At 44.1% G+C, this 26,752-nt stretch overlaps 2 protein-coding genes across 6 annotated transcripts; both read right to left on the reverse strand.

Annotated features, from left to right (window-relative positions):
• Nucleotides 1-3,063: 3,063 nt before the first annotated feature.
• On the reverse strand, nucleotides 3,064-14,397 carry LOC150064369 (survival motor neuron protein). 5 transcript variants are annotated; one of them, XM_090331792.1, is made up of 9 exons: nucleotides 14,152-14,396; nucleotides 12,473-12,544; nucleotides 9,571-9,690; nucleotides 8,783-8,983; nucleotides 8,258-8,410; nucleotides 7,302-7,391; nucleotides 5,952-6,062; nucleotides 4,977-5,027; nucleotides 3,064-3,386 (listed from the first exon to the last, which is right to left on the reverse strand). In XM_090331792.1, exons 1-8 carry the CDS (start codon nucleotides 14,227-14,229, stop codon nucleotides 4,980-4,982), a joined length of 873 nt encoding a protein of 290 aa, XP_090187918.1. In that variant the 5' UTR covers nucleotides 14,230-14,396; the 3' UTR covers nucleotides 3,064-3,386; nucleotides 4,977-4,979. The 5 variants fall into 5 exon arrangements, with proteins under 5 accessions (XP_090187918.1, XP_090187917.1, XP_090187919.1 ...); XM_090331791.1 differs by lacking the exon at nucleotides 14,152-14,396 and adding an exon at nucleotides 13,675-13,789; XM_090331793.1 differs by lacking the exon at nucleotides 12,473-12,544 and having other exon boundaries at nucleotides 14,152-14,397.
• A 3,538-nt stretch (nucleotides 14,398-17,935) lies between these two features.
• On the reverse strand, nucleotides 17,936-23,288 carry Serf1b (small EDRK-rich factor 1B). The gene is made up of 3 exons (XM_090331796.1): nucleotides 23,117-23,288; nucleotides 20,920-21,028; nucleotides 17,936-18,199 (listed from the first exon to the last, which is right to left on the reverse strand). The coding sequence occupies exons 1-3, from the start codon at nucleotides 23,121-23,123 to the stop codon at nucleotides 18,127-18,129; spliced, it is 189 nt and encodes a 62-aa protein (XP_090187922.1). The 5' UTR covers nucleotides 23,124-23,288; the 3' UTR covers nucleotides 17,936-18,126.
• Between the last annotated feature and the right edge of the window lie 3,464 nt (nucleotides 23,289-26,752).

Here is a 26,752-nt window from a genome sequence, read left to right on the forward strand (position 1 = left end):
GCTAGGGTAGCTCTACCACTAAGCTAAACTCCTGGCCCTGTGGTAAGATTTTTTTTTTTTTTTTTTTTTTTTTTTGGTCGAGGGGCTTGAACTCTGGGCCTGGGCACTGTCCCTGAGCTCTTCAGCTCAAAGCTACCTCCCTACTCTTTGAGCCACAGCCCCACTTCCCCTTGTCTATTGTTAACTGAAGATGAGTTTCACAGTCTTTAGTGCCTGGGCTAAACCATGATCCTCAGATCTCAGCCTCCTGAGTAGCTAGAATCACAGGCTGAGCCACTGGTGCTGGGCTGAGAATTAGCATTTGAAGAGCACTTTTTTTGGCATGATGTCAGAGTATTAGGTACTTCATACAATTTCTTTTCTTATTTTTTGTGAATGCCATTCAGCAGATGGAGAAGTCTCAAAGCTAATCTCTGTTCATGAACCTGTCTGTGACTGTTTGCCTCTAAGGCTTTTTCACTATATCATTCTCTGTACGAAACCAGTTAATTGGAGATTATCCCTTTCATCCTACCTCCTATCCTAATAAGATTTGTCTGCTAAAATAAATGATGTGTTTATCTTTGACTTCTTTTGCAGTGGCAAGTGGGCCCATGTTAAGAATATTTGAATATACTAATTAGCTAATTTGTCATATCATTTATTATATCACAATATGTATCAAAACAGACAGTGCGCTAATGTTGGTACATCTTAAACTAGCAAAATTTTTGTCATTTATTACTTTGAATAAAATGCTTGTAAATGGTGCAGTGGCTCACGTCTGTAATCCCAGCTACTCTGGAGGCTGAGATCTGAGGATTGCAATTCAAAGCCAGCCCAGGTATTAAATAGTCCTTAAGATTCTTGTCTCCAATTAATCACCAGAAAACTGGAAGTGGAACTGTGGCTCAAGGGGCATGGTGGTAGCTGAAGAGCTCAGGAACAATGCCCAAGCCCAGAGTTTAAGTCCCATGACTGACTGCCCCCCCCCAAAAAAAAAGGAAAAAAGAAAAGCTTGTAAATAGAGCTGTAGATAAAGTGGTAAAAAGGCATCCTTGAATGAAAAAGCCAGAAGACAGTATCCAGGCCAAGATTAAGCCTCAGTACACCTCCCCCATAGTACAAACAAAAAATGTGAAGCTCTATGTGGATATAAAAGCCTAGCAAGTTTTGGGCCTTGAGTTTAAGCCCTAGTACCACATAATTAGCTAATACAGAGAAAGAAAAGATTGAGTTAGATAGAACAGGGATTGGGCAATGAGGAATAGAGAACTTGGAACAAACTTTAAGCTACTCACCTAAAGCTAGGACATCCCAGTCTTAAGGTGAAGTCTGTAGAAGACACTGCTTCTGAGTATTAATGCTTCATAGGCTTTTCCTGGAAAATCTCCACCAGACCCTCCCAGTTCAAGATTAATGCTGAAGACCTTACAGTGACTTTCATAGGGCCCTTATTTCCTTTCTCCTTAATTTGTCCTTCCTCTCACCAGCACCTGCTACTAGATCCTTAAATAACCTGAACATGCTCTAGTATAAGGACTTTTGTGCTTTCATTGGTGTGTATGTGGGTGGGGTGGGAGGAGTGTCTGGGGGCTAGCATTTGGTTAATTGAAGATAAAGAGTCTCAAGAAGGTCCAGGAGTATAGCCCTGGTGTGCTTGCCTAGCATGCAGGAAGCACTGGGTTTGATTCCTTGGTGATACATCCACATAAAGAGCTGGAAGTTATGCTGTAGCTCAAGTGGTAGAGTGCTAGCCTTGAGCAAGTGTTCAAGGACAGTGCCCACTAGGCCCTGAGTTTATGCCCCAGGGCATGGGGGGACAGTCTCATGGACTTTCCTGTCTGGGTTGTCTTTGAACAGTGATCCTCAGATTTTAGCCTCCTGAGTACAAAGGATTACAGTTGTAAGCCATCAGCACCAGCTTCCTCCTTTATTTCCTTTACCTGGGAGTTTTTCCGTTGCTATGATCTGGACATGGCTCATGCATCAAAGGGTGTGTGTATGTGTTTGCAGAGCTAGAGGTGGAACAAACCCAGAGCCTTAGGCATGCTAGGCAAGCATTCTAACATAGCTCCATATCCTTAGCACCCCAGCCTAGTAGCACTTACCACTTACCCATTCCTCTATAGTTAAATGGTACATCAAGGTATAGAGATGTGCCTGAGCAACTGGCTTGGACAGTATACATGAGGACCTAAAGAAGTCAGGCAAGGCCAGGTGAGGTGGCTCATGCCTGTAATCATAGCTACTCAGGAGGCAGTGGTCTGAGGATCAATGTTCAAAGCCAGCCTGGGCACTAAAGACTGTGAGAGTCTTATCTCCAATTAACTACTAGGAAATGGGAAATGTCACTGTGGTTCTGTGTCTCTAGGGGTAGGATATTATCCTTGATCTGAAGAGCTCAGGGGCAGTGCCCAAGCCCAGAGTTCAAGCCACACAACCAACCAAATAAATAAATAAATAAATGTCAGGCAAGGGGAAGAACACAAAGGAAGGTGCATAGAATGACACTCCTGAACAACAGAACAAGGATGGGTATGGTGGCACATGCCTATAATCTCAGCACTTGGGAGGCTGAAGCAGGCCATCAAATTTAAGGCCAGACTGTGCTACATAGTAAATATTTCAAAGGAACAGAGCATTGCCTTGGTTCCTGACTAGCTAGTCTAGTCCTTATAAGCCCCTAGTAACTCCCAAACCTCTTGTTTCCTAAGCTTATACTAGCAAGAAGAATGCCTTTTGGGAGGTGTGGAAGAGGGAGAGGTCCTGGGGGCTTGAACTCTGGGCCTGGATGCTGTCCCTAAGCTCCTTTAGCCCAAGGCGAGCACTCTATCACTTGAACCACAGCTCCACTTATGGATTTTTCTGTGATTAACTGGAGATAAAGAGTCTTACGGGCTTCCTGCCCAGGCTGGCTTTGAACTGTGATCCTTAGATATCAGCATCCTGAGTAGCAAGGATTATAAACGTGAGCTTAAGGCACCCAGGAATTAATTCACTCTATCTTTGCAATATTACCCTTGACCCAAGTAAGCCTGAGTTGTTGTATCTTTCAGCAGACTCAACTTCATATGCTCAAGGTTTCAAAAAAAAAGTTTCTTTTATTTCAAAAGACATTAATAAAAAGCTTAACGTATTTACTAAGAGTTACAATTATACTAAGTTCTGCGTCACAATTTTGACAGACCAACTCATGTACTGAATGTAACCTTGAGTTTCAAGGACTCACGTTTCCACTGTCGAATCACTCTCGCTCATTATGCCCCAAGAACACCACTGGGGCCTGACATGGACACTCAGGAACTGGGGAGGATGTCCTTCCTGTCCATGAAGACAACCAGAAACCTTCTGTTCATATCGCCAGGGAATACTGCCACCCTTCTTCCTGGGAGAGAGCAGAACGCCTGGGTACAAGAAAAAAAGTCTTAAGTACAGTTCCAAAACACAAAAGCAGTGAGTGGGTGTGTTGGTCCTGGGGCTCAGGACCTTGGTGCTGTCCCTGAGCTTTTCTGCTCAAGGATAGTGCTCTACCACTTTAGACACAATTCCATTTCCAGCTTTTCCACAGTCCAACCATTAGAAGCTAGGCATGGTGGCTCATGGCTGAAATCCTAACTACTTAGGAGGAGGAAATCTGAGGATCAAGGTTCAAAGCCAGCCTGGGCACTAAAGACTACGAGACTCTTATCTCCAATTAACCTCTAGAAAACTAGAAGTGGCACTGTGGCTTAAGGGGTAAGTCAGTAGACTTGAACTAAAGAACTCAGGGACAAACAGCTCCCAGGCCCAGAGTCCAAGCCCCACACTGATACTAATACACACACACACACACACACACACACAAAGAGAACCTCACAGTAGAGTGGCACTCAAGTGGTAGAGCGCTAGCTTGAGCTGAAGAGCTCAGGGATAACTCCCAGGCCCAGAGTTTAAGCCACACGACCTGCTTGCTCCCCCATCCCCAATCACATTAGGAATATACTTCTTAAATCCAATCCATTGCATTAAGTGATTATCTCTTAACTCTTACTCTTTTAATTCTTATGTCACTTTTTAATCTAGAACATTTATTCATTATAGCCCCTTTTTTATTTTTATTTTTGTCAGTCATGGGGCTTGAACTCAGGTCCTGGGCATTGCCTTTGGACACTTTATGCTCAGAGTTAATGCTCTGCGACTTAAGCCATAGTGCCACCTCTCGCTTTTTCTTTTCTTTTTGGCACTCCTGGGCCTTGACTCAGGGCCAAGTACTATCCTTGGGTTTTTTTCTCAAGGCTAGAACTCTACTACTTGAGCCATAGCACCACTTTTGGCTTTTTCTATGTATGTAGTACCAAGGAATCGAACCAGCGTCTTTGTGCATACTAGGCAAGCACTACCACCAAGCCAAACTCCTGGCACATCTGGCTTTTTCTATGTGGTACTAAGGAATCGAACCCAGGGCTTCAAGAATGCTAGGCAAACACTCTACCACTAGGCCGTACTCCCGGCCCCTTCTTAGTCTTCTTTTGATGCTTGTATGGAGGCTTTAATTCAGGGCCTTGAACTCTCACTTGTCTTTTTCCACCCAATGCTGGCGCTGAGCTGCAGGAGCCACACTTCTCCATCTGGCATTTCAGTAGTTAACTGGAGATAAGAGTCCACAGACTGATTTTCCTGTCCAGGCTGACTTGGAACTGCGATCCTCAGATCTCAGTCTCTTAGTTAGGATTACAGGAATAAGGAACCAGCACTTGACTTTTGCATTGCTTTTAACTTTTCATTTAAAAAAAAAAAATATCCAAAACATTTGTTTTCCACAAACTTTAAAAGTGATACAAAAGAAGGTGGGGGGTGGGAAACAGGGACAAAAACATGAGAAGGGGTATCAATGTGTGAGAAGCAATGCACCCACTACCTGACGAATATAACTATAACCAGTCTATACATTACCCCGACAATAAAGCAAACAAAAAATTGATACCAAAGATTCATTTTTATGACAGCAGACTTACTCCTTAATTGAAATGTGAACTCCTCCCTTCTTTCTGATTTTGTCTGAAACCCTACAGAGAAAACAAAAATAAGTTGTGAGAATAATGTACATATGTAACAATAAGCATTTTAAGTTGGGCATGGATGTATGCTCCTAATCCTAGCATGTGGGAGCCTAAGGCAAGAGGATTAAGGGTTTGAGGCCAGCTTGGACTACATATTAAGACTTTGTCTAAAGAAAACAGAGGCCAGGAGTTTAGCCTAGTGGGAGAATGCTTGCCTAGCATGCACAAAGACTCGGGTTAGATTCCTCAGTATCACATACAGAGCTCAAGCCAGGACTGGCAAAAAAAAAAAAAGAAAGAAAGAAAGAAAGAAAGAAAGAAAGAAAGAAAAGGAAAACAGAAAAATGGGTACAAGGTGACAGTGTAGAGGCTTTCTCTATCTGACTATGAATGAGAGTGAGAATAACAAGCTAGGCACTGGTAGCTAGGCACCCTAGCTACTTAAGAGGTTGAGTTCTAGGGATCAGGATTTGAAGCCATCGCAGACGGAACTGTCTATGAGATACTTATCTCCATAAGGCAACTTCTAACTGTTAGTGTTGATATTAACTTTGTTTTTTTCTTTTTTGACCAGTTCTGGGGCTTGAACTCAGTGCATAAGCATGTCCTTGGGCTTTCTCACGGCCAGAGCTCTACCACTTAAGCCACAGCAGTACTTCGGCTTTTTTCTATGTATGTGGTACAGAGGTATCAAATCCAGGCCTTTGTACATGCCTAGGCAAGCACTCTATCACAAAGCCAAACTCCCAACCCACAAATAACATTTTAATTGCAAAAAAAGAAGTCACACCAGAGTTAGGGGTATGATTTAGCTGTACAGCGCTTGCCTAGCATGTGTGATACCTTGGGTTAGTCCCCCAGTTCACAAATCACATCAAAGGAATGGATAGCCAGTCACTTAACCACAAAGAAAACCCCAGTGATTCTTACCATATAATAGCCAGTATGGTAGCCACTCATGTACCATGAGATTAACATACTTCCCAGAGCATCAGTGTCATCAAGAGAGTCTGGACATATGGGAGGTGGGGGAGGGATTATCTGGAAATGGAAAGAGATGTGGCTTAAATGCAATAAAGAAAAATGTCAAGTCTTCAGATTAATTTTATACATAGTATTTCAGATATTAATTCTCTACATCATGACATTTAGGAAAACATACATAAGAGCATAAGACCTGGGTTCAATGCCCAGTAGAACAAAATTTAAAACCAACAAAACAGTCCTATCATCTGAAGGAAGCCTATCAATGACAAAAGACTCCCCCTACCCCCGAAAAAAATCATTGAACATGACAAGGATCAAAAGAAGTGACATAAAACAGTAAACATTTTTAGCGGTGGCTCACACCTGTAATTCTAGCTACTCAGGAGGCTGAGATCTGAGGATCAAGAATCAAAGCCACCTTGGACACAAAAGGACCTGAGATTCTTATCTCCAATTAACCTCTAGAAAATGGGAAGCGGGGCTTGGCTCAAGAGTAAGGTGGTAGCCTTGAGCTGAAGGGCTCAGGGACAAACCCAGGCCCAGGGGTAGGGTGGTAGCCTTGAGCTAAAGAGCTCAGGGACAGTGTCCAGGCCAAGATCAAGCCCCTGACCCCCACCCCCACCCCCACACACAAAAAAAGTCTCACAAACTTTAGTGACCGAGCTGGCTTTGAACCTCGATCCTCAGATCTCAGCCTCCTGAGTAGCTAGAATTACAGGCATGAAGCACCGGGCACCTGCTGAAGTTCAGTTTTAACTTTACCCAGGGGCAGGCATTTGGCCTCATGGTAGAGTGCTTGCCTAGCATGCATGAAGACCCAGGTTTGATTCCTTGATATTACACATATAGGAAAAGCCAGAAGTGGTGCTGTGGCTCAAGTGGTAGAACTTTAGCTTTGAGAAAACCCAAGGACAGAGCCCAGACCCTGAGTTCAGGCCCCAAGACTGGAAGGAAAAAATTTAACCCAGTAGAATTTAGTCTTGAGAACGTTCAAGATGAAATTTTGTTTTTTTGCTTTCTTTTTGCCAGTCCTGGGGCTTGAACTCAGGACCTGAGCAATGCCCTTGGGCTTTCTCAAAGTTAGAACTCTATCACCTGACAAACAGCAACACTTCTTTTTGTTTATGTGGTACCAAGGAATTGAACCCCGGTCTTTGTGCATTCTAGGCAAGCAATCTACCACTAGGCCAAACTTCAGGCCCCATAATTTTCTAATCCCTTTTATTCTGCTAATTCCTAAACCAAATATGACAGCAAAACTTGTTTTTTTGTTGTTTTTCTTTTTAAACTCACTGGAGGTCCAGAAGGAAATGGAGGCATCCAACGTGACAGGAAGTGGGGTGGTGGAGGTGGTGGTGGTGGACCATTGAATTTTAGACCTGGCTGCAAAGGACATTGAAAAGGAAAATTAACTCATTAACGTCAATGAAAAGTAGGAACAGCATTCAAAACCAAAAAAAACTTAATTATTCATGATATAGGTATTAATACATATCAGAAAAATTAAATGGAATATCATGTAACAAAACTGGAAGTCCAATAGATTAAGTGAAAAGACAACCTTCAGCAAGGCTTGGTGTCTGATGACTGTAATCCTGGCTACTCAAATGAGATCTGAGGATCAAGGTTCAATGCCAGCCAGGCACTAAAGACCATGAGACTCATATCTAATTAATCACTAGAAATCGGGAAGTGGGGCTGTGGCTCAGGGGGTAGGATGGTAGCCTGGAGCTAAAGAGCTCAGGTACAATACCCAGACTCAGGAGTAGGGTGGTAGCTTAGAGATGAAGAGTTCAGGGATAGTGCCCAGGCCCAGAGTTCAAGCCCCATGACGGACCAAAAAAAAAAAGACAACTTGCAGGTTATTATCTTCTTTTGTTGGTCATAGGACATCAACTCAGGTCCATGGGGACTGTTACTGAGCTTTTTTGCTCAAGGCTAGCACTCTACCACTTTGAAACACAGTTCTATTTCTTATTTTCTAGTGGTTAACTGGAGATAAGAATCTCAGGTCTGTCTTATTCTAAGTGGCTTTGAACCACCCTTAGATCTCACCTTCATGAATAGCTAGGATTACAGGCATGAGTCACCAGCATTCAACATTATCCTTTTCTTTCAAAGAATTCATGCATTTGTTTATCGTATCTATACAGGGTCGTGGGAAAGCTACAAATGACTTTTAAGAAAGGGTTGAATGTCCCAGTATTGATTATTTTTCTTAGAAATCTTTTCTAAGACAGGACGTTCACCTTTCCTGGTCCCAATCCTGATCCTGGCATTGGGGGTGGTGGAGGGAGAAAAGAGTTCCATGGAGCAGCTTTTGATTTATTGTTATTTAGCTTATTTCCAGGAGACCTGGAGCTTTCACTTTCATCTGTTGAAACTTGACTTTCATGTTCATTCTGTAAAAGAAAAGATAGAAATTATTGTTACAAAGATAGCATGAGCTAGGACATTAATGGGTAGAACAGCACCTGCCTAGCTCAGTGAGATCCCAAATTCAAATCCTCAAGATTTTAACAATATGCAACAATAAAGTTCTCTAAAAGAAACTTTCAGGTTAGAGTTATAGCTCAGGGGTACACATAAGTAACATTTGCAAGGCCCCAGGGTTTAATTCCTAGTATTGGAGAGAAAGGAACTAGGGAAGGAGGGATGGAGAGAGGGCATATACAAGAGTGCAAAAAAAAAAAAAAAGAAAAAAAATCATTTAGTATTCCCAAACTACACCTTGTTCTACTACTTCTAGAAATTGAAGTGTTTTCTAGTCTTACCTCCTGAGCATTCTGTTCTATATTATTTGCTACTTCAGAGGTTGGGGAAAGTAAATCAGATAGGCTTTGCTCCTCTCTATTTCCATATCCAGTGTATACCACCACACAGGTTCCTCTCTTTAAATCAACTGAAGCAATGGTAGCTGGGTAAATGCAGCCATCTTCTGACCAAACAGCAGAACATTTGTCACCAACCTTCCACTGCAAAAGAAATCAAAGATACATACATAAATACATCATTTGTTTTAACCAGAGCAAACTAATCTTATTAGGACAGGAGGTAGGATGAAAGGGATAATCTCCAATTAACTGATTCCATACACAGAATGATATAGTGAAAAAGCCTTAGAGGCCAATAGTTACAGACAGGTTCATGAACAGAGATTAGCTTTGAATCGTCTTCTCCATCTGCTGAATGACATTCATAAAGAATAAGAAGAGAACTTGTATGAAGTAAGTACCTATGACTTCACATCAAAAAAAGTGCTCTTCAAATGCTAATTCTCAGCCCAGCACCAGTGGCTCAGCCTGTGATCCTAGCTACTCAGGAGGCTGAGATCTGAGGATCATGGTTCAAAGCCAGCCCACACACAAAAGTCTATGACCCTCTTATCTTCAGTTAACCATCAGAAACTGGAAGTGATGCTGTGGCTTAAAGTGTTAGAGCACTAACCTTGAGCTGAAGAGCTCAGGGACAGCGCCCAGCCACAGAGTTCAAGCCCCATGACTGACAGAAAAAATAGTTATGGGTTGGCTATCCTATCTGTAGATTAAAAAATAATAATAACCTGTTTCAAAGGAGTTGTGTTATTCTTCCTTTGACTTTTATTCTTCTTAATGGGTTTTCTTCTGGGGGTGTTTTTTGGCTTATCTGGAGTTTCACAAATGTCACCATTCTTTAAAGCATGCTACAAGAACATGAAGAGAAACACATTATGTGGAAATACATTAAAAAACTGTATAACTTTACTATTACAAGTTAACCTAAGGCCCCTCTTGACTACTCACACTTTCAGCTTTATGTTGGTTAACTGGAGATAAGAGTCTTACAGACTTTCCTTCCTAGGCTGGCGTTGAACCACAATCCTCTGATCTCAGCCATCTGAGTGATTAGCATTGCAAGTATGAGCCACCAATGCTTGGTGTCATGATTATTTCCTAGCAGGAGTCTTGCCTTATGCTCAGGCTAAGGCCTAGGGGAACCTCATTCCTCCAACCTATGCTTCCCCGTGTTGCTGGGTAGTACACACATGCACTGGAACCAGCCATTCCAATGCTTCTCCTGTAGCTGGGATATTAGATGCCAGACACTGTGTCTAGTGATTGGCTGAGGTAAAGCTTTGTGAATATTTTGTGGCCAAGGCTGGTCTTGAACAGTGATCCCCCATCTGCTCTTCCAAAGTAGCTAGGATTACAGGCTTAAAACGATGTGCTTAGCTTGCTGGGACTGAGACCCTCCTATTTTACATCAAAACTGGGGTGAGAGATGTGCCTCACTGTATCTAATCCTTCACTGTGATAGGATCTGAGAAAATCTTTTTTTTGCCTTGATTGATATCAAGCCATGATTTCTGCCTCCCAAGTAGCTAGGATCACAAATGTGGTGTTAATGTGCCCAACAACCTCTTCATTCTTGACATCGTGACACTGAAGATGCACAGGAACATTGGGCCCCATGCTTTTGTTACTGACCAAGTCTTAGAGTTAGCATTATAAGAGTTGACCATCTTGACCTGCTAAAGGCCTTCTATTAGTACTTCAATTATAACCTGCACAAAAATGGACTTCGAAAGCTGTTTTCCAGCTCTGAAATTTCTCCTCAGTTTGATTCATCATTTCTGATTCAACATTTCTAATTCACATTTTTTTTTTTTAAAGTAGTACTTAGGCTTGAAGTCGGGGCTTCACACTTGCTAGGGAAATGTTCCACACACCATCTGAGCAATGTCCCCAATACTTTCGCTTTTAGTCTTTTTTCAGATAAAGCCTTATGCTTTTGCCGACACTGGCCTTGGACCATGATCTGTCTCTGGCTTCTAAGTATGTAGGATTACATGATTATGGCACTCTACCTGACCTCTTAATTTACATTAAGAGAATTAAAATTAAACTATCTTTCCTACAAATCAGTTCTTTCCCACCATAACAGATTTTTCTCTCTCCTAAGTATGTTTAATCCTACACACAGAAATTATATGATATTCTTAGATTTAATGATGTTATCTATGTTTTCAAAAAGCCTCTAGATAACTCTTCCTTAGCTGAATTATAGGTTCAGGATATAATGGAAAGTAAATGACAAAATCTGGAACTTGGCTGCAGAAATGATGCAGAGGTGGGATCACTCTCTCACACTAAAACAAAGATCATGAGAAGGAAATGAATTCCTTCTACGAGTGTACACTATGCCCTCACCCTAACCTGGATGACTAGTAGCTCAGGGTGCTTAATAAGACTAAAACATCTCAGATAGGAGGGAAGGTGCATAAATATCTTTTGCGGGCCACAGAATATCTGGTAAAGGATGTGGATAGCCTCATTATCAAAATGTTTAATTTAGCACCCATTTCAGAGGATAAAGGAAAAAATTTCACTGGACTAGGGTAGTAGCATAATGGCTGACCCACTTCCCTAGCATATGCAAAGGGTCAAAACTACAAAATTAAGCCAGGTATCAGTGGCTCACACCTGCAATCCTAGTTACTCAGGAGGCTGAAATCTGAGGATAGTGGTTTGAAGCCAGCCTGATTAGACAAATCTCCGTAAGACTTTTATCTCCAACAAATTACTCAAAAACTGGGAATATGGCTTGGTGGTAGAGTGCTTGCCTAGCATGCATGAAACACTGGGTTTCATTCTTCAGTACCACATAAATAGAAAGAACTGGAATTGATGGTACGTCTCATGTAGTAGAGCACCAGCCTTGAAAAGAAGCTGCAATTCAGTTCCCATCCAAGTCCTGAGTTCAATACCTACCACTGGCAAAACAAAAAACTGCAAGTGGTGCTGTGGCTCAAGTGGTAGAACTCTAGCCTTGAGCACAAAGAGCATCCAGGCCCTAAGCTCAACTCCCCCCGCCCCCAAGACACACACACACACCATAAATATGTACATAAAAATGCTAAAAACTACACAAGCATATATTGTCAACATCTAGAAGCATTAATTACTGTATTTCTACACCTATTTACCCCACCATTATTTTCAAAAGCTTTATTGTCTAAAATTCAGACTTCTTTCTTAATAATCTGAGTATATTTTGTATAGTAAAGTACTAAAAGGAATGTTTAAAGAATTTTAAATTACCTCGGTAACAGTGTTGACATAAGAACTATTAACTTCTAAAAGATACATGATTTAAACAATAGTATTATTCAAACCTCAAAAAGAAAACTAAGTTAAGTAAACTTTAATGCTGCAATTATGCTTTACTGTTTTTTGCCAGTCCTGGGCTTGAGCTCAGGGCCTGACCACTGTCCTTGGGCCTTCTCAAGGCTAGAGCTCTACCACTTGAGCCACAGCACCACTTTTGGCTTTTATCTATGTATGTGGTACCAAGGAATCGAACCCAGGTCTTCATGCATGCTAGGCAAGCATTCTACCACTAGGCCAAACTCCCGGCCCATGCTTTAATGTTTGTCCAAAAGATTAATGTGATGAAATAAAGAAAACTGATTGAACATTTCATACCTTAAAGGAAGCCACAGCTTTATCATAAGCTTTTATCAATGCTGTATCATCCCAGATGTCAGAATCGTCACTCTGGGAAGGGAAAAGAATAAAAACAATTTATATTGATAGGTTTCACCTAAAGTATATATTTGGGCTGAGGGTGTGATTCAAGTAGAAGAGCTCAAGTACAAGAGTCTGAATTCAAACCCTAATATCATTTTAAAATTTTAAAATAGTGTAAAATAAAAATTTAAATATATTTATCTGGGCATCAATGGCTCACACCTATAATCCTACCTGAGGAGGCTGAGATCTGAGGAATGCAGTTCAAAGCCAGCGTGGGCAGGAAAGTCCATGAGATTCCTATTTTCTTTTTTTTTGCCAGTCCTGGGCTTGGGCTCAGGGCCTGAGCACTGTCCTTGGGTTTTTCTCAAGGATAGAGCTCTACCACTTGAGCCACAGCACCATTTCTGGCTTTTTTCTATGTATGTGGTACCAAGGAATCAAACCCAGGTCTTTGTTTATGCAAGGCAAGCACTCTACCACTAAGCCACACTCCCAGCTGAGATTCCTATTTTCAATTAAGTACCAGAAAACCAGAAATGGTGCTGTAGCTCAAACTGGTAAAGCATTGACCTTGAGTAAAAAAGCTCAGGGACACTGCCCAGGCCCTGAGTTTAAGCACCATGGCCAACAAAGGAAATAAACAAAAATTTTAAAAGCTTGAGTGTATATGTATACAGTCGATAGAATGGACACTGTGATTTGAACCAATCCAGGAAGCAGGGATTGGCAGGATCATCATTTGTCAATATGGGACTGCTCTTTGAAACTGCAAGATGCCACCACACATCTATGTACTACATTTAAAAATTTTAAAGACTGACCATACCCAATGCTCACAAATATGTGGGAGGAAATGGACCTCTTTATACACTGTTAAATGGAATGTGAAACTCCCTCTCTGATGATTTTGGTATTGGTAGTTGCTTTCTTCTCTATCTTACTATAATATAGTAAAAAAAAAAACTTCATCTTTCCAAGTCTTCGGGACAACCTTACACTTACTTTTGACTTTTCTAAGCTGGGGGCGGGGGGGGGGGGGAGGGAAAAATGGAAAACGTCTGCAATCTTAGTTTCTCAGAGTGTTAAGATCTCGTGGGTCACAGTTAGAAGCTAGCCCGGGCCCCCCAAAAATCTGAATCCACGTCCAAACTAACCAGTAAAAAGCCAGGCTGAAGGGCGTGCCTACTACCAGTCCTGAACACGCAAAGCCTGCGAGAGCGCCCGGCACTGGGTTCAGGTTCTAGCGGAGGCATTTTTTTAATCCATCTGAAAAATCCCGAATGTCCGATTATAAAGAATATCCACAATCTAAATTTAAAACCTGACGCTAACACCGTCGTCTGCGTCAGGATCACTTCAAGTCTCTCAACTGGTTCTTCTCCCTATTCCTGTTTTCGACCTTCTTCAGAGATGGGTGGACACATCGAGAGCCCCCACGGCGTCATCTCGAGGTCGTCGTGGCACCCGAGTCCGCCCAGAGGAGCCGAGACCGGGGCCCTGGGGAGGACGCGGGAAAAGGAGCATGGGCATGCGGTCCGCAGCCTCGAGTCAAGTGCCGGGGTTTTGCCGCCTGGGACAGCGAACGTGAGCGCGGGGCGCTAATGCCGAGGCTGCTCGGACCCCGACCTCACCTGGCCGGTGCCACGCCGGAACAGCACCGAGTCTTCCTGCTCCGAGACGCCGCCGCCGCCGCCGCTGCTCATCGCCATGTTGGGTCCCCAGTCGGATGCTTGGCACAGCGTCCGTCGCCGCGTCGCCGCCGGATGACGACTTCCGCGCCGGGGGCTTCTGGGACCGGAAGAGGCTCGTGGGCGGACACCACGCTCTCCGCGAAGGTTTCCGCTTTTTACGTCTGCTACACGTGCTTCCTTTCTTCTTCCTCTTCCTCCTCCTCCTTTTTTCTCTTTTTCTTCTTCCTCTTCTATCACTTCTCTTTGTTATACTTTATTAACATGATTCTATGACGGTTGGAACACTACATTTCCTTAGAAGTTACTAATTGTAATTCAGAAAATAAAAGTAAACACGTTGCAGTCACCGACTGCTTTGTTGAATGGCAGTTTTCTTCCTAAGCGATGTTGAGATAATATTATTTAAAAATAGAGGTAAACAATAAAATGGGCAGCTGGAAGATAATCAGTATTAAAGCCACCATTCTTTAACATGCTTTGAAGAGCTTTATGTAAATTTTCTTCTTACAACCTTATTAGGGGCAGGCGGATCTATGAATTCCTGTGAACACACACACATGATGAGGTACTAAGTATTTACACTGCACTACAATGCATGTGGTACCGAGGAATCAAACCAGGGTCTTCGTGCATGATAAGCAAGCACTCTACCACCAGGCCAAACTCCCAGCCATGCATTACTTTTTAAAATGAATATTGGAGCCAGGCACAGTGGCTGATGCCTGTACTCCTAGCTGCTCAAGAGGCTGAGATCTGAGGATCAGGGTTCAAAGCCAGCCCGGGCACAAAAGACCTGAGACTCTTATCTCCAATGAACCTCTAGAAAATGGCAAGTGGGGCTTGGCTCAAGGGTTGGGCACTAGCCGTGAGCTGAAGAGCTCAGGGACAATGCCCAGGCCCAGGGGTAGGGTGGTAGACTTAAGCTGAAGAGCTCAGGGTCAGCTCCCAGGCCCAGAGTTCAAGCCCTATGACCCATCCCCCCCTCCCACACACAAAGTTACCTGTAACTGGGAATGTGACTTAGTAGTAGAGTGCTTGGGTTCAATTCCTCAGTGCCGAATAAACAGAGAATGTCAGAAGTGGCACTGTGGCAAAAGTGGTAGAGGGCTAGCCTTAAGCAAAAGAAGCTCAGGGAGAGTGCCCACACCCAGAGTTTAAGCCTCAGGACTCACAAAGTAAATAAATATATAAATAAAAATAAGAATATCTTCCAGTTGAGTGATGGTGGCTCACACCAATAAACCTAGCTACTCAGGAGGCTAAGATCTGAAGTATTTTTTTTACATAAAGATATATTTATGTAAAATACAAAACAGAAGATTTCAAATATTGACCCTAATAACATTTAAGATGGTTGTAAATAATATAGAAAAGCCACACGTCAGTGACTCACCCCTGTAGCCGAACTACTCAAGAGACTGAGATCTGAGGATCAGGGTTCAAAGCCACCACAGGCATGAAGGTCTATGAGACTTTCATTTCCAATTAACCAGTAAACCAGCCAGAAGTGGTGCTGTGAATCAAGTGGTAGAGCACTAGCCTTGAGCTGAAGAGTTCAGGGACAGAGCCCAGGCCCAGAGGTCAAGCCCCATGACTGACAAAGTAACAACAACAACAACAATATAGGAAAAATGATTTGGTTATCTTTTCTGTTGTACTTCACATGGTACTCTAGTACAATGTCCTGAAGACAAGGAAATAGGTTTCAGAATTATCACTAACATTCAAAATGTGACTATCTCAGGATAAAAGTGACTTCTACCTATAATCCTAGCAACTCAAGGAGCTGGGATCTGTTTACAGTTCAAAGCCAGCCAGAAAGGAAAGTCCTTGAGACTCTCACAGTTCCAGAAGTGGAACTGTGGCTCAAGTGGCCAATTGTTAGTCTTGAGCACAAAGGCTCAAGGCCCAGGCATAGAGTTCAAGCCATAGAACCAGCACCCTGCCCCCCATAAAAACCCAAAACCATGAAAAGCAGGGCTAGAAATATGGCTCAAGTGGTACATAGCTCTTGCCTCTTTGCCAGTTACAACCCTGAATTCAATCCCTAGAAATTGCAGACTCAAACCCAATCACGCTAAACTATCCAACCAACAAAAAAAACCCCAAAAACCAAAACCCAAAACAAAAGCAAATACAACTTATTACATAAAAGTTTTTGTGAGGGCCGGGAGTTTGGCCTAGCAGTAGAGTGCTTGCCTAGCAAGCACGAAGACCCGGATTCGATTCCTCGGTACCACATAAACAGAAAAAGAAGTGGTGCTGTGGGTCAGGTGGTAGAGCTCTAGTCTTGAGAAAATCCAAGGACAGTGCTCAGACCCTGAGCTCAAGCCCAGGATTGGCAAAAAAAAAAAAAAAGTTTTTGTGTTCTTGCTTATTTCTCTGTGCAAAGATTCTGTAGTTGTTTTGGTTTGGTTTTGCTGGGGATTGAACCCTCAAGCATGCTATTCCCTAAATGTTCCACCACTTGAATGACACCCAGGCCAAATTGACAAGTTACATTTTTTTTGTTTGTTTTTGTTTTTTGTTGCCTGTCCTGGGGCTTGAACTCAAGGACTGGGCACTGTCCATGGACTTTATTTTGCTCAAGGCTAGCACTCTGCCACTTGAGCCACAGCACCACTTCCAGCTTTTTCTATGTATGTGGTATGGAGAATCAAACCCAGGGCTTTGTGCATGCTAGGCAAGCACTCTAACACTAGGCCAAACTCCCAGCCACCTTCCCCGGCCCCCCCAGTTTTTTTCTTGATCAATCATGGTGCTTAAACTCAAGATTTGAGTGTTGTCTGACCTTTTTTGCTCAAAGCTAGAACTCTACCACTTAAGAAACACTTATCCAACTTTTTGGATATCTAAAGATATTCTTACAGACTCTCCTACCTGCACTGTCTTCAGATATGATCCTCAAATCTCAGCCTCCTGAATAGGTAGGATTACTGGCACCAGGCTAAAACTTTTTTTTGAAAAGAAACTCAGAGTAGACTAAAATATAACACAATTAATTTTATGGTATTGAATCCCTATTTTCCTAACACTGGGAGGCTGAAGCAAGAGGATCAAGAGTTTGAGGTCAGCCAGGAGTACATAGTGAGATCATGTCTCAGAAAAGTGATTTTTTTTGGGGGGGTGCTTGTTCTGCAGTTCAAACTCAAAGCTAAGGGCTGCCATCCCTTAGTTTTTGGCTCAAGACTATACCACTTCAGCTACAGCACCACTGCTGGGTTTTCGTGATTAACTGCAGATAAGTCTCACAAACTTGGCTGCCCAGGCTGGTTTTAAACAGATCCTCAGATCTCAGCCTCCTGAGTAGCTAAGATTATAGATGTTAGCCACTGGTACCTAGCAATTTTCTTTTAAAGTCACAAGTCCAATTCTTACTGAGCCCTCTTATGTAGTTTATATCCATTTAGTTTAGTTGGCTTGCAAAATGGTTTAGGCTGACTGTTAATTTTTCAAGCAAATGAATTGATTGCAAAAAATGGACCTTAAAATTCTTTTAGACAATAATTGTGTGTTTGTGTGGTGCTGGGAGGTTAGCCAAGGCAGCACTCATGCTAGGCAAGGTTTCTGCGGCAGAGTTCCACATCTACCCTAATGATAAGCTTTACTTTGAAAGATCTGTTTTAATAAAATCCATAAGAGTTTCGACTCTCATTCTCATTATCTATCTAATAAATTACATATTAAGTTTCACTGCTGATAAAAATAACATTCACCAGTAGGATACATGCATGGTCAGTGTTTTATTTTTGAAGAATGGTTTTAATGCATAACACTTAGTCAAATTGAGAAGCAAAGTTTAAAATAGACAGTTTTATAACACAGGTAATGAGTGTTTACTTAAGAAATCTTGATCTTAGAGCTTATGATGCACCCCAATGGCAGTAGCACCCAGGTTTTCCAACGAGCCAGTCATCATTTTTCTCTTGTCTGCATTGACTTCTTCTCATTAGCTGCCTTCTGCTTTTGCTGCATGATCTCAGAGTCCCTAGAATGGGGAAAAGGCTTTAATAACAGATTTTCCTATTTCCATTTGTTATCTATCCATAGTCTACTCATTGCATTAAAAGATAATTGGAAAGGAGATGTAAACACTCAAGTGTCAGCTTTTAGGGATGGAGGCAGAATGGAAAAGCTTGATGTCTATCTGATGATAACCCTATTGTTACCTTGGAATAATCTCAAAGCTCTTTCAAAATTGGTGGAAAACATATCATAGTTGCGTGCATGTGTGTGTGTGTGTGTGTGTGTGTGTGTGTGTGTGTCTGAAAAAAAGACTTTTACCTCCATTTAACCACTAAAAGACCAGAAGTGGAGCTATGGCTCAAGTGGTAGCATGCTAGCTTTGAGCACAAAAGCTCAGAGACAGATACTAGGCCCTGAGTTCAAGCCCTAGAACTGGCAACACCAATCGCAACAACAACAACAAAGAAGAAGCAGAAGGAAGAAAAATTAGAAAACGAGTTTAATGGAAAAAAAAAACAGTGACTGTTACTTTTCTTTTCTTTTTTTGGGGGGGGGCAGTTCTGAGGCTTGAACTCAGGGCTGGGCACTGTCCTTGGACACTTTTTGCTCAAGGCTAGTGCTCTGCCACTGTGGCTCTGAGCCACAGTACTGAAGAAGGGAACCCAGGGTTTCATGCATGCTAGGCAAGCACTCTACCACTAGACTCTGATCCTGGACCTGATTGTTACTTTTGTGTTTAGAGATGTAATATGTTTTTCTGGCAGTGAAACTTTAGAAATATTATTTAAGAGCTATAATCTGAGTGTGATCCTAGCACTGGGGAGGGAGGCTAAGGCACAAAGATCCCATGTTCAAAACCAGCCTGGGATACCACACATAGCAAAACCCTGTCTCAAACAGGGTTTCCTAATTCATACACTGGTGCAAAGACCACTTTTCAAGAAATTATATGGAATGTCTAACAACAGCCTTTATGAGGTTTGAGTATTAAGCACACAATGGCCATTTCTGAACCAAGAAAAGAGCTGAGAGTGTTGCTGGGCCATTGATTTATAGTATTTTTATTCAGGGCGAGTAAACAGACATTTCAGGCAAAGGTCATCAGTTTAATAATCACTGTCATTGACAGTAAAGTAATATTTATTGTATTCTTTTCTTTTCTATGCTATTCATTTCTTTTCAGCAATACTAGAGTTTCATCTTAGAGCCTCGTGCTTGCTAAGCACAGTTCTATCACTTGTATTATACCTAGGTCAGACACTGACCCAGGATGCTTCCTTCATAGTCGGGATGACCAGCATGCGCTACTCAGCCTGCTTGCTCCTCTCTCTCTCTCTCTCTCTCGCTCTCGCTCTCGCTCTCGCTCTCGCTCTCTTTCTCTTCCTTTCTTCTTTCCTTTCTTCCTTCCTGTTGTGGAGTTTGCACTCAAGTCCTGGGTACTGTCCCTGAGCTCCTTTTGGTCAAGGCTAGCACTCTACAACCCCCTCTTTTTTTGCCAGTCTTGGAGCTTGAACCCAGGGCCTGGGCACTGTCCTTGGTCTTTCTCAAGGCTAGAAGTCTACCCCTCTGAACCACAGCACCGCTTTCAGCTTTTTTTCCATGTATGTGGTACTGAGGAATTGAACCCGGGGCTTCATGTATGATAGGCAAGCATTTTACCATTAGGCTGTACTCCCACACCTATACCATCTTTAAATTTTTTTTTTCTGTCAGTCCTAGGGTTTGAACTCAGGGCCTGGGCACTGTCTATGGACACTTTTTGCTCAAGGCTAGCGCTCTGCCACTTGAGCCACAGCACCACTTTCAGCCTTTTCTGTGTATGTGGTACTGAGGAATGGAACTCAGGACTTTGTGCATGCTAGGAGAGCATTTTTTCCACTAGGCAACACTCCCGCCCCACTCTACCACATTGATGCACGGAGCCATTTCTAATTTCTGGTGGCTAATTGGAGATAAAAGTCTTACACGCTTTCCTCCCTGGGCTGGCTTTGCACTGACATCCTCAGATCTCAGGCTCCTGAGTAGGTAGGGTTAAAGGCATAAGCCAACAGTGCCTAATTTCACCCTGCCTTTTTTTTTTTTTTTTGCTTGAAATGGGGTTTTGTGAATTTTCTGCCCAGGCTGGCTTTGAAAACTGTGAACCTATGAAACTGTGAGTCTCATCAGGGAGCTTCCCCTCACCCCCCACCTGCATGCGCACGCGTGCGCGCGCGTGTGTGTGTGTGTGTGTGTGTGTGTGTGTGTGTGTGTGTGTATGTGTGTGTACAGGTAAATAGGGTTTGAGCTCAGGCCCTGAGCATTGTCCTTGGACTTTCTCAAGGCTAGATCCCTACCACATGAGCCACAGCAACACTTCTGGCTTTTTTTTTCTATGTATGTGGTACCAAGGAATCAAACCCAGGTCTTTTGTGCATGCTAGGCAAGCACTCTACCACTAGGCCAAACTCCCAGCCCCCTCACACATTCTTAAGACTATCTTGGGAATGTGATCTACCCCTTGAGCTAAACCTCTACTTCTGACATTTTGCTGGTTAACTGGAGAATTTTATGGACTTTACTGTTAGGTCTGGTTTCAAGCCAAGGTTTCAAAATGCTTTTTAGGGTAGGGTTGTGACTCAAGTGGTAGAGCACCTGGCAAATAAGGCTTAAAGCACCAGCATCAAACCATAGCACCATTAAAAATAAAATGATTTTCATGTTCTAAAATTTGGCTTCAATCAAAATTTGTTTTAGTATACTCACCTTTGCTTTCTCTGAGAGGTAGTCAAGCTATCCTCTTTTCTTTTTCCCTTGCTTATTTCCTGGGTTTTTTTCATGTTTTTCTGGCGGGCAAGCTCTCGTTGATTTCCACCTATAAAAAGAATTGGTGACTCATGCCTGTAATCCTAGCTACTCAGGAGGCTGAGATCTGAGGATCACGGTTCAAAGCCAGCCTGGGCACAAAAGGACCCAAGACTCTTATCTCCAATTAACCTCTAGAAAACAGGAAGTGGGCCTTGGCTCAAGGTTAGGGCTCCTAGGCTGAGTTCAAGCCCAAGCCCATTACCCACAAAAAAAAAAAAAAAATCTTTTTTTTTTTTTTTTTTGCCAGTCCTGGGGTTTGAGCTCAGGCCTGAGCACTGTCCTTGGGCTTTCTAAGGGTAGATAGAGCCCTACCACTTGAGCCATAGTATCATTTCCAGCTTTTTCTATGTATGTGGTACCAAGGAATCCAGCCCCGGTTTTCGTTCATGCTAGGCAAGCACTCTACCACTAGGCCAAACTCCTGGGCCCAAGTTATTCTTTTAATAAACTAGTAGATTACTGCATAGATATGAAGTTGAGGGAGCTTGGTAAACATTGATTTAAGAGTATTTCTAAGCTGGGCACTGAAGGCTCCAGCTTGTAATCCTTGCACTCAGGAGGCTGAGATCTGAGGATCGCAGTTCAAAGCCAGCCTGGGCACTAAAGTCTGTGACTTTTTAAAAAAAAATTAAACTGTAGTTTTATGGTTATTTCTTTTATTTTAGCATTTATTGAAAATGGGTTATATTATTAGTAAGAACATCCTAACCTTACAATGGAAAAATGTTTTATAGAGTCACCTGAAAATGACATAACAAGGAAGTGCATTTATTATTGTAATGTGTCAGTGAAGTCACTTTGTCAGAAGGATGTGGGCTAGCAACTATTCCTATTCGGATGACCTTGAAGTTCAGATGTTCATCTTTGCCTAGCAGCCTGGCTGTCAGAGCCCTCCACACAAACATAAAGCAAGCATGAGGGCTGCTGAAAAAGGATGTTCCCATGTCAGCCACCTACTAAACAGAGGGTGATGGACAACAGCCATGTCTCAGCCTATGGAGGGAAGGAAGAAAGGCAGCAGAGGAAGAACAAAACCCACAGTTTTCAATTATAATTTCTCTTGAAGTTGATGACATTTTCTTTTACCCTGGAGGGATTCCTTTTTACTCATTGTTCTCAATTGCCTTCAACCCCCCACCCCTGCCCCAACCAAGTGACTGTCAAATGAGACTAATTCCAATTAATCACCAGAAAGCAGGAAGTGGGGCTGTGGCTCAGAGTCGCAGAGTACTAGCCTTGAGCTGAAGAGCTCAGGGACTGCGCTCAGGCCCAGTTCAAGCATTCCCTCCCCTACTCTCAAAAACCAGGTCTTCCATTAATTAACTAATCGATTTTTTTTTTTTTTGTCGATTGTGGTGGTTGGACTCAGGGCCTCCTGCTGTCCCTTAGCCTCTTTGAGCTCAAGGCTAGTGCTCTTCCACTTGAGCCACAGTTCTACTTATGGTTTTTGAGTGATCAGTTGGAGATAGGAGTCTCATGAGGACTTTTCTGCTCCAGCTGGCTTCAAAGCTCGATCCTAAGATCTCAGTCTCCTGAGTAGCTAGGATTACGGGTGTGAGCCAGTACTTGAAACAGTCACCCCGGTGGTATGTCCATGCTAGCCAGTCTAATAAGGTAAAATCGGGCTTCTGAGGGATGTCTGGAAAGGAACAAGGCAGATACGGGTCACACACGTTGGGCAAGTACAGCTAGCAAATGCAGAGGCTTAGAAAGCATCACCTGGGAGCGAGCGCCAAACAAAAGAACTCGGGAGAACACTAGGCGGACCCCGCTTCCTCGTTAGGCCCTCAGACTTTAGGTGCCAGCCTGGAGCTGAGCCCGCACCAGGGCCCATCCCGGGCGGACAGGCCCCACCTGCCACCCTGGGGTGTGTGCCTCGCCTGAGGGGCAGGGACCCGTGCAGGCCGGGGCCAACAGCCCCGCCCGCTGCTGACAGCAGCCCGGGTCCTCGCTTCGGCCGACAGTAGCGGGCGCCACCCGTCCACCCCCCAGGCGCACGCCGAGCAGCGCCACCGCCCCAGGCTGAGTCGGGTGCGGACGGTCATTCTCGGCGGTGGGACGGGTCCCACGGCATCCCCGAGCCTGGAATACTCACGGGCCATGCCGATCACCCGACGGATCTTGAGGGACAGCGACTCGGAAAAGCAACGGCTGCCTCTGTACGCTGGGCTGCGGTGGGCCCCGGGATATGCCAGGCTGAGCCCGCGAGGGGCCTCCGGCGGGCGACTCCGCGGCCGGGTCAGCTTCGCGGCCCCGCCCACGGGCCTGACAACAGCGGCGGCGTGGCCGGAGAGCCACGGCGCGTGCGCGCTCCGGGGGCGGGGCGGACGCCGGGCGGGAGTCGGCCACGCCCCTCCCGGGCTTGTGCGCACCCCTGCTGCGGTTCGGAGACCTCGGGGCGCGCAGAAGGCGGCGGCGGCGGCGACGACAGCTCTTCCTTAGGGCGATCCACGCTCCGGAGCCCTACCTGCAGCTTTTAGTGACAAGCGACAGTAAACACGACCTAACTTCTCCACCGTGGACTGCTTGCAGGGGCGGACGGGGGGGGGGGGAGGACGAGACGCCTGGACACCCTGGGCGTTCACTGTGCGGGTGGGCGTGGGGGGTCCCGTGTGTTTTCCTCCCTCAGTCCAGCACGCGCCCTGAGAGGTAGGGTTCCGTGGGTCTCCTTCTGCAGAACCCTAACAAGTAGGACCTGGCGGAGGTGGCCGTCGAAGTTGACGAGGAGCCCAGTGCTTGCATGTCCTGTTGCACCCTTTGTCACGGGGGACGCGGTCGCTCCAGTGGTTGGTTGCTTACTCACAAGCCCCAAGACCAAGACCAACCACAAAAAGTCGCGGGGCGGGCGGATTCGGAAGTGTCAGATTCTGGATTAACCAGAATCGGACCAGCTGCCAGGAAGGCTGGAGAGCTGGCCCGCTCATGGACACTTACCTGGTGGCTTCTTGTTTGATTGGCTTTGTGGGTTTTTTTTTTGAGGGGGGGCGGTGGTGTTGGAGCTTGAATTCCGCCTATCAGATTTTTCTGCACCTAGCTGTCACTCCATCCCTTGATCCACACTCCACTTATGACTTTGGTTAATTGGATACTAGTCTCACAGGCTTTCCTGCCTGAACTTATTTTGAACGTCCATTCTCGAGTTTCAGCTCCCTCAGACAACAGCACCCCTTTGCTTGCCATTTTTTTTTCCCGAGAGTATTTCTTATGGAATATTTATTTTTGTTGGTCATCGGATTTGAACTCTGGGCCTGGGTGCTGTCCCTAAGCGCTTCTGTTCAAAGCTACAACTCCATTTCAAGTTTTCTGATGGTTAATTGGCGGTAAGAGTCTCACTTTGAACTTTTCCTGCTGTGGCTGACTTGGAGCCATGAGACTCAGATCTCAACCTCCTGAGTAGCTAGGACTACAGGCGTGAGCTAGCAGCACCCATCAGAATATTAAAAATATATAAAAGTACAGGTAAGCTGGACGGATGCTTGATTTAACTGGCCCCTTTCCCCCCAAAAAGTAGAAATGTATCCCCAAGTACATATTATCAGACTTCAAAATTGTTATATTTTTATAAAAGGTGATAGCCAGAAAGTCTGTGAGACTCTTATCTCCAACTAACCACCAAAAGAGCTCAGAGACAGCACCCAGGTTGTTCCACAACTGAAAAAAAAAGGTGGAAGAAATTGGATATAGGGTGTCTGGGTTAAAAGTCAAGCTTTATAAATTAGCTGCTGTGTGAGCTTAGACACACTTATTTCACTATGTTAAAAGCTTCCTGAGCTGGATAGCTCCTGCCTATAACCCTACCTGTTTAGGAGACTGAGATGTGATGATATGGTTCAAAGCCAGCTTGGTCAGGAAAGTCCGTCAGACCCTTACCTCCAATTAACCACAGGAAAGCTGAAGTAGAGCTATAGTTCAGGTGTTAGAACACTAGCCTTGAACACAAAGCTCTGGGACTATCAATCCCCCCCACACACAAATAAGCTTCTTGCCTTATTTGGGGGCCAGTGGCTCACATCTATAATCCTAGCTATTTAGGGCTCAAGTTTGAAGCCAGCCCCAGAAGAATAATCCAATTAACCAGCAGAAAGCTGGAAACGGGGTGTGGTTCAAGAGGTAGAGCACCAGCATTGAGCAGAGAAAAGCCAGGCCTGAGACCCAACTTCAAGTCTCAGTACTGGCACACACATAAAATAGCTTCCTGCCCAGGCTGGGAGTTTGGCCTAGTGGTAAGAGTGCTTGCCTAGCATGCACAAAGATCCAGGTTTCATTCCTCGGTACCACATACACAGAAAAAGTTGGAAGTGGTAGGATCACGTAGTAGAGCTCTAGCCTTGAGAAAGCCCAAGGACTGAGCTCAGGCCCTGAGTTCAAGCTCTGGGAATGGCAAAAAAGGCTTCCAGCCCACACATGGTAGCTCTTAATGTATTAAGCTATTATAGTTACTCTTACCTTGCTTTCCTATTCCTGTGCCCCTCCTCCTTCCTCAATACTATTTACACTCCAAATGTCTGTTTCTGCTTAGTGAACCTGTTTTTTTTTTTTTTTTAATTTAGCGGCACTAGTACTAGTACTGGTACTAGTACTTCAGGGCCTGGGTGCTATCCCTTAAGTTTTTCACAAAGATAAGTTCCTATCACTTTAATTACAGCTCCACTAGCATTTTGCTGGTTAATTGGAGATAAGAGTCTCACAAACTTGCTGGCCTGGGTTGGCTTTGAACCATGATTCTCAGATCTCAGCCCCAATACTGCCCCCTGCCCACCCCCCAAAAAAACCCTATTCATACTCTCCTAGTTACATCCTCCTGGCAGTTGCTTCAGGATTCCTGAGACATCTTCAGTACTGTGTTTTTTTTTTCAATCATGTCCTTCCTTTTTTCCCTTCCTTCCATGGCCTTCTTTTTCTCATTAGACTCAGAGATTTTTCATGTCCTAGGCACTGAGCTCTTGAGCTTTAAATACACACACACACACACACACACTCACACACACACACACACAAACACACGTTAATTTCTCTTTCTAGATTACTGAAAGGAGCACAGACTTAGTTTCTTTTGCGCTCTCACTCTCTCTCTCTCTCTCTCTCTCTCTCTCTCTCTCTCTCTCTCTCTCTCTCTCTCTCTCTCTCTTTCTCTCTCTCTGTCCCAGTGGGTCATGGGGCTTGAACTTGGTCTGGGCGCTGTCCCTGAGCTATTCACCTCGTAGCTACCACCTTTGGGCATGGGCATTGTCCCTGAGCTCTTTAGCTCAAGGTTACCCCCCCACCCCTTATCCCTTGAACCTCAGCCCTACTTCCCATTTTCTAGAGATTGAGAGTCTCACATTATTTAGTGCCAGAGCTGTCTTAGAACAGTGATCCTCAGATCTCTATCTCCAGTAGCTAGGATTACAGGTGTGAGCCACTGTGCCTGGCTCTCTCTTCTCTCTTTCACCCTTGCTTTCCTACTTTTGAGAGGACTTTTTCCTTCCAGATGATCCACCTTTCCATTCAGTTCAGGATTTTATTCTTTTCATGATTTGTTATTAATTTGGCAGTGTGTGTGTGTGTGTGTGTGTGTGTGTGCACCAGTGCAAGTCTCACGATTTGAACTCAGGTCATAGGTGCTGTCCCTGTGCTTCTTTTGCTCAAGGCTCCCACTCTATCACTAAACCATATTCCAAGTCATTTTTTAAGGGTTTTTACACGCAGTTAAGCCAAGGGCAGGTAGCTCTTGCTTTTAATCCTAGTTATT

Source organism: Megascapheus bottae, chromosome 4 (genome assembly GCF_031878675.1).
Source record: "Megascapheus bottae isolate mThoBot1 chromosome 4, mThoBot2.hap1, whole genome shotgun sequence".
In the NCBI taxonomy this organism is placed as follows: Eukaryota; Metazoa; Chordata; class Mammalia; order Rodentia; family Geomyidae; genus Megascapheus; species Megascapheus bottae.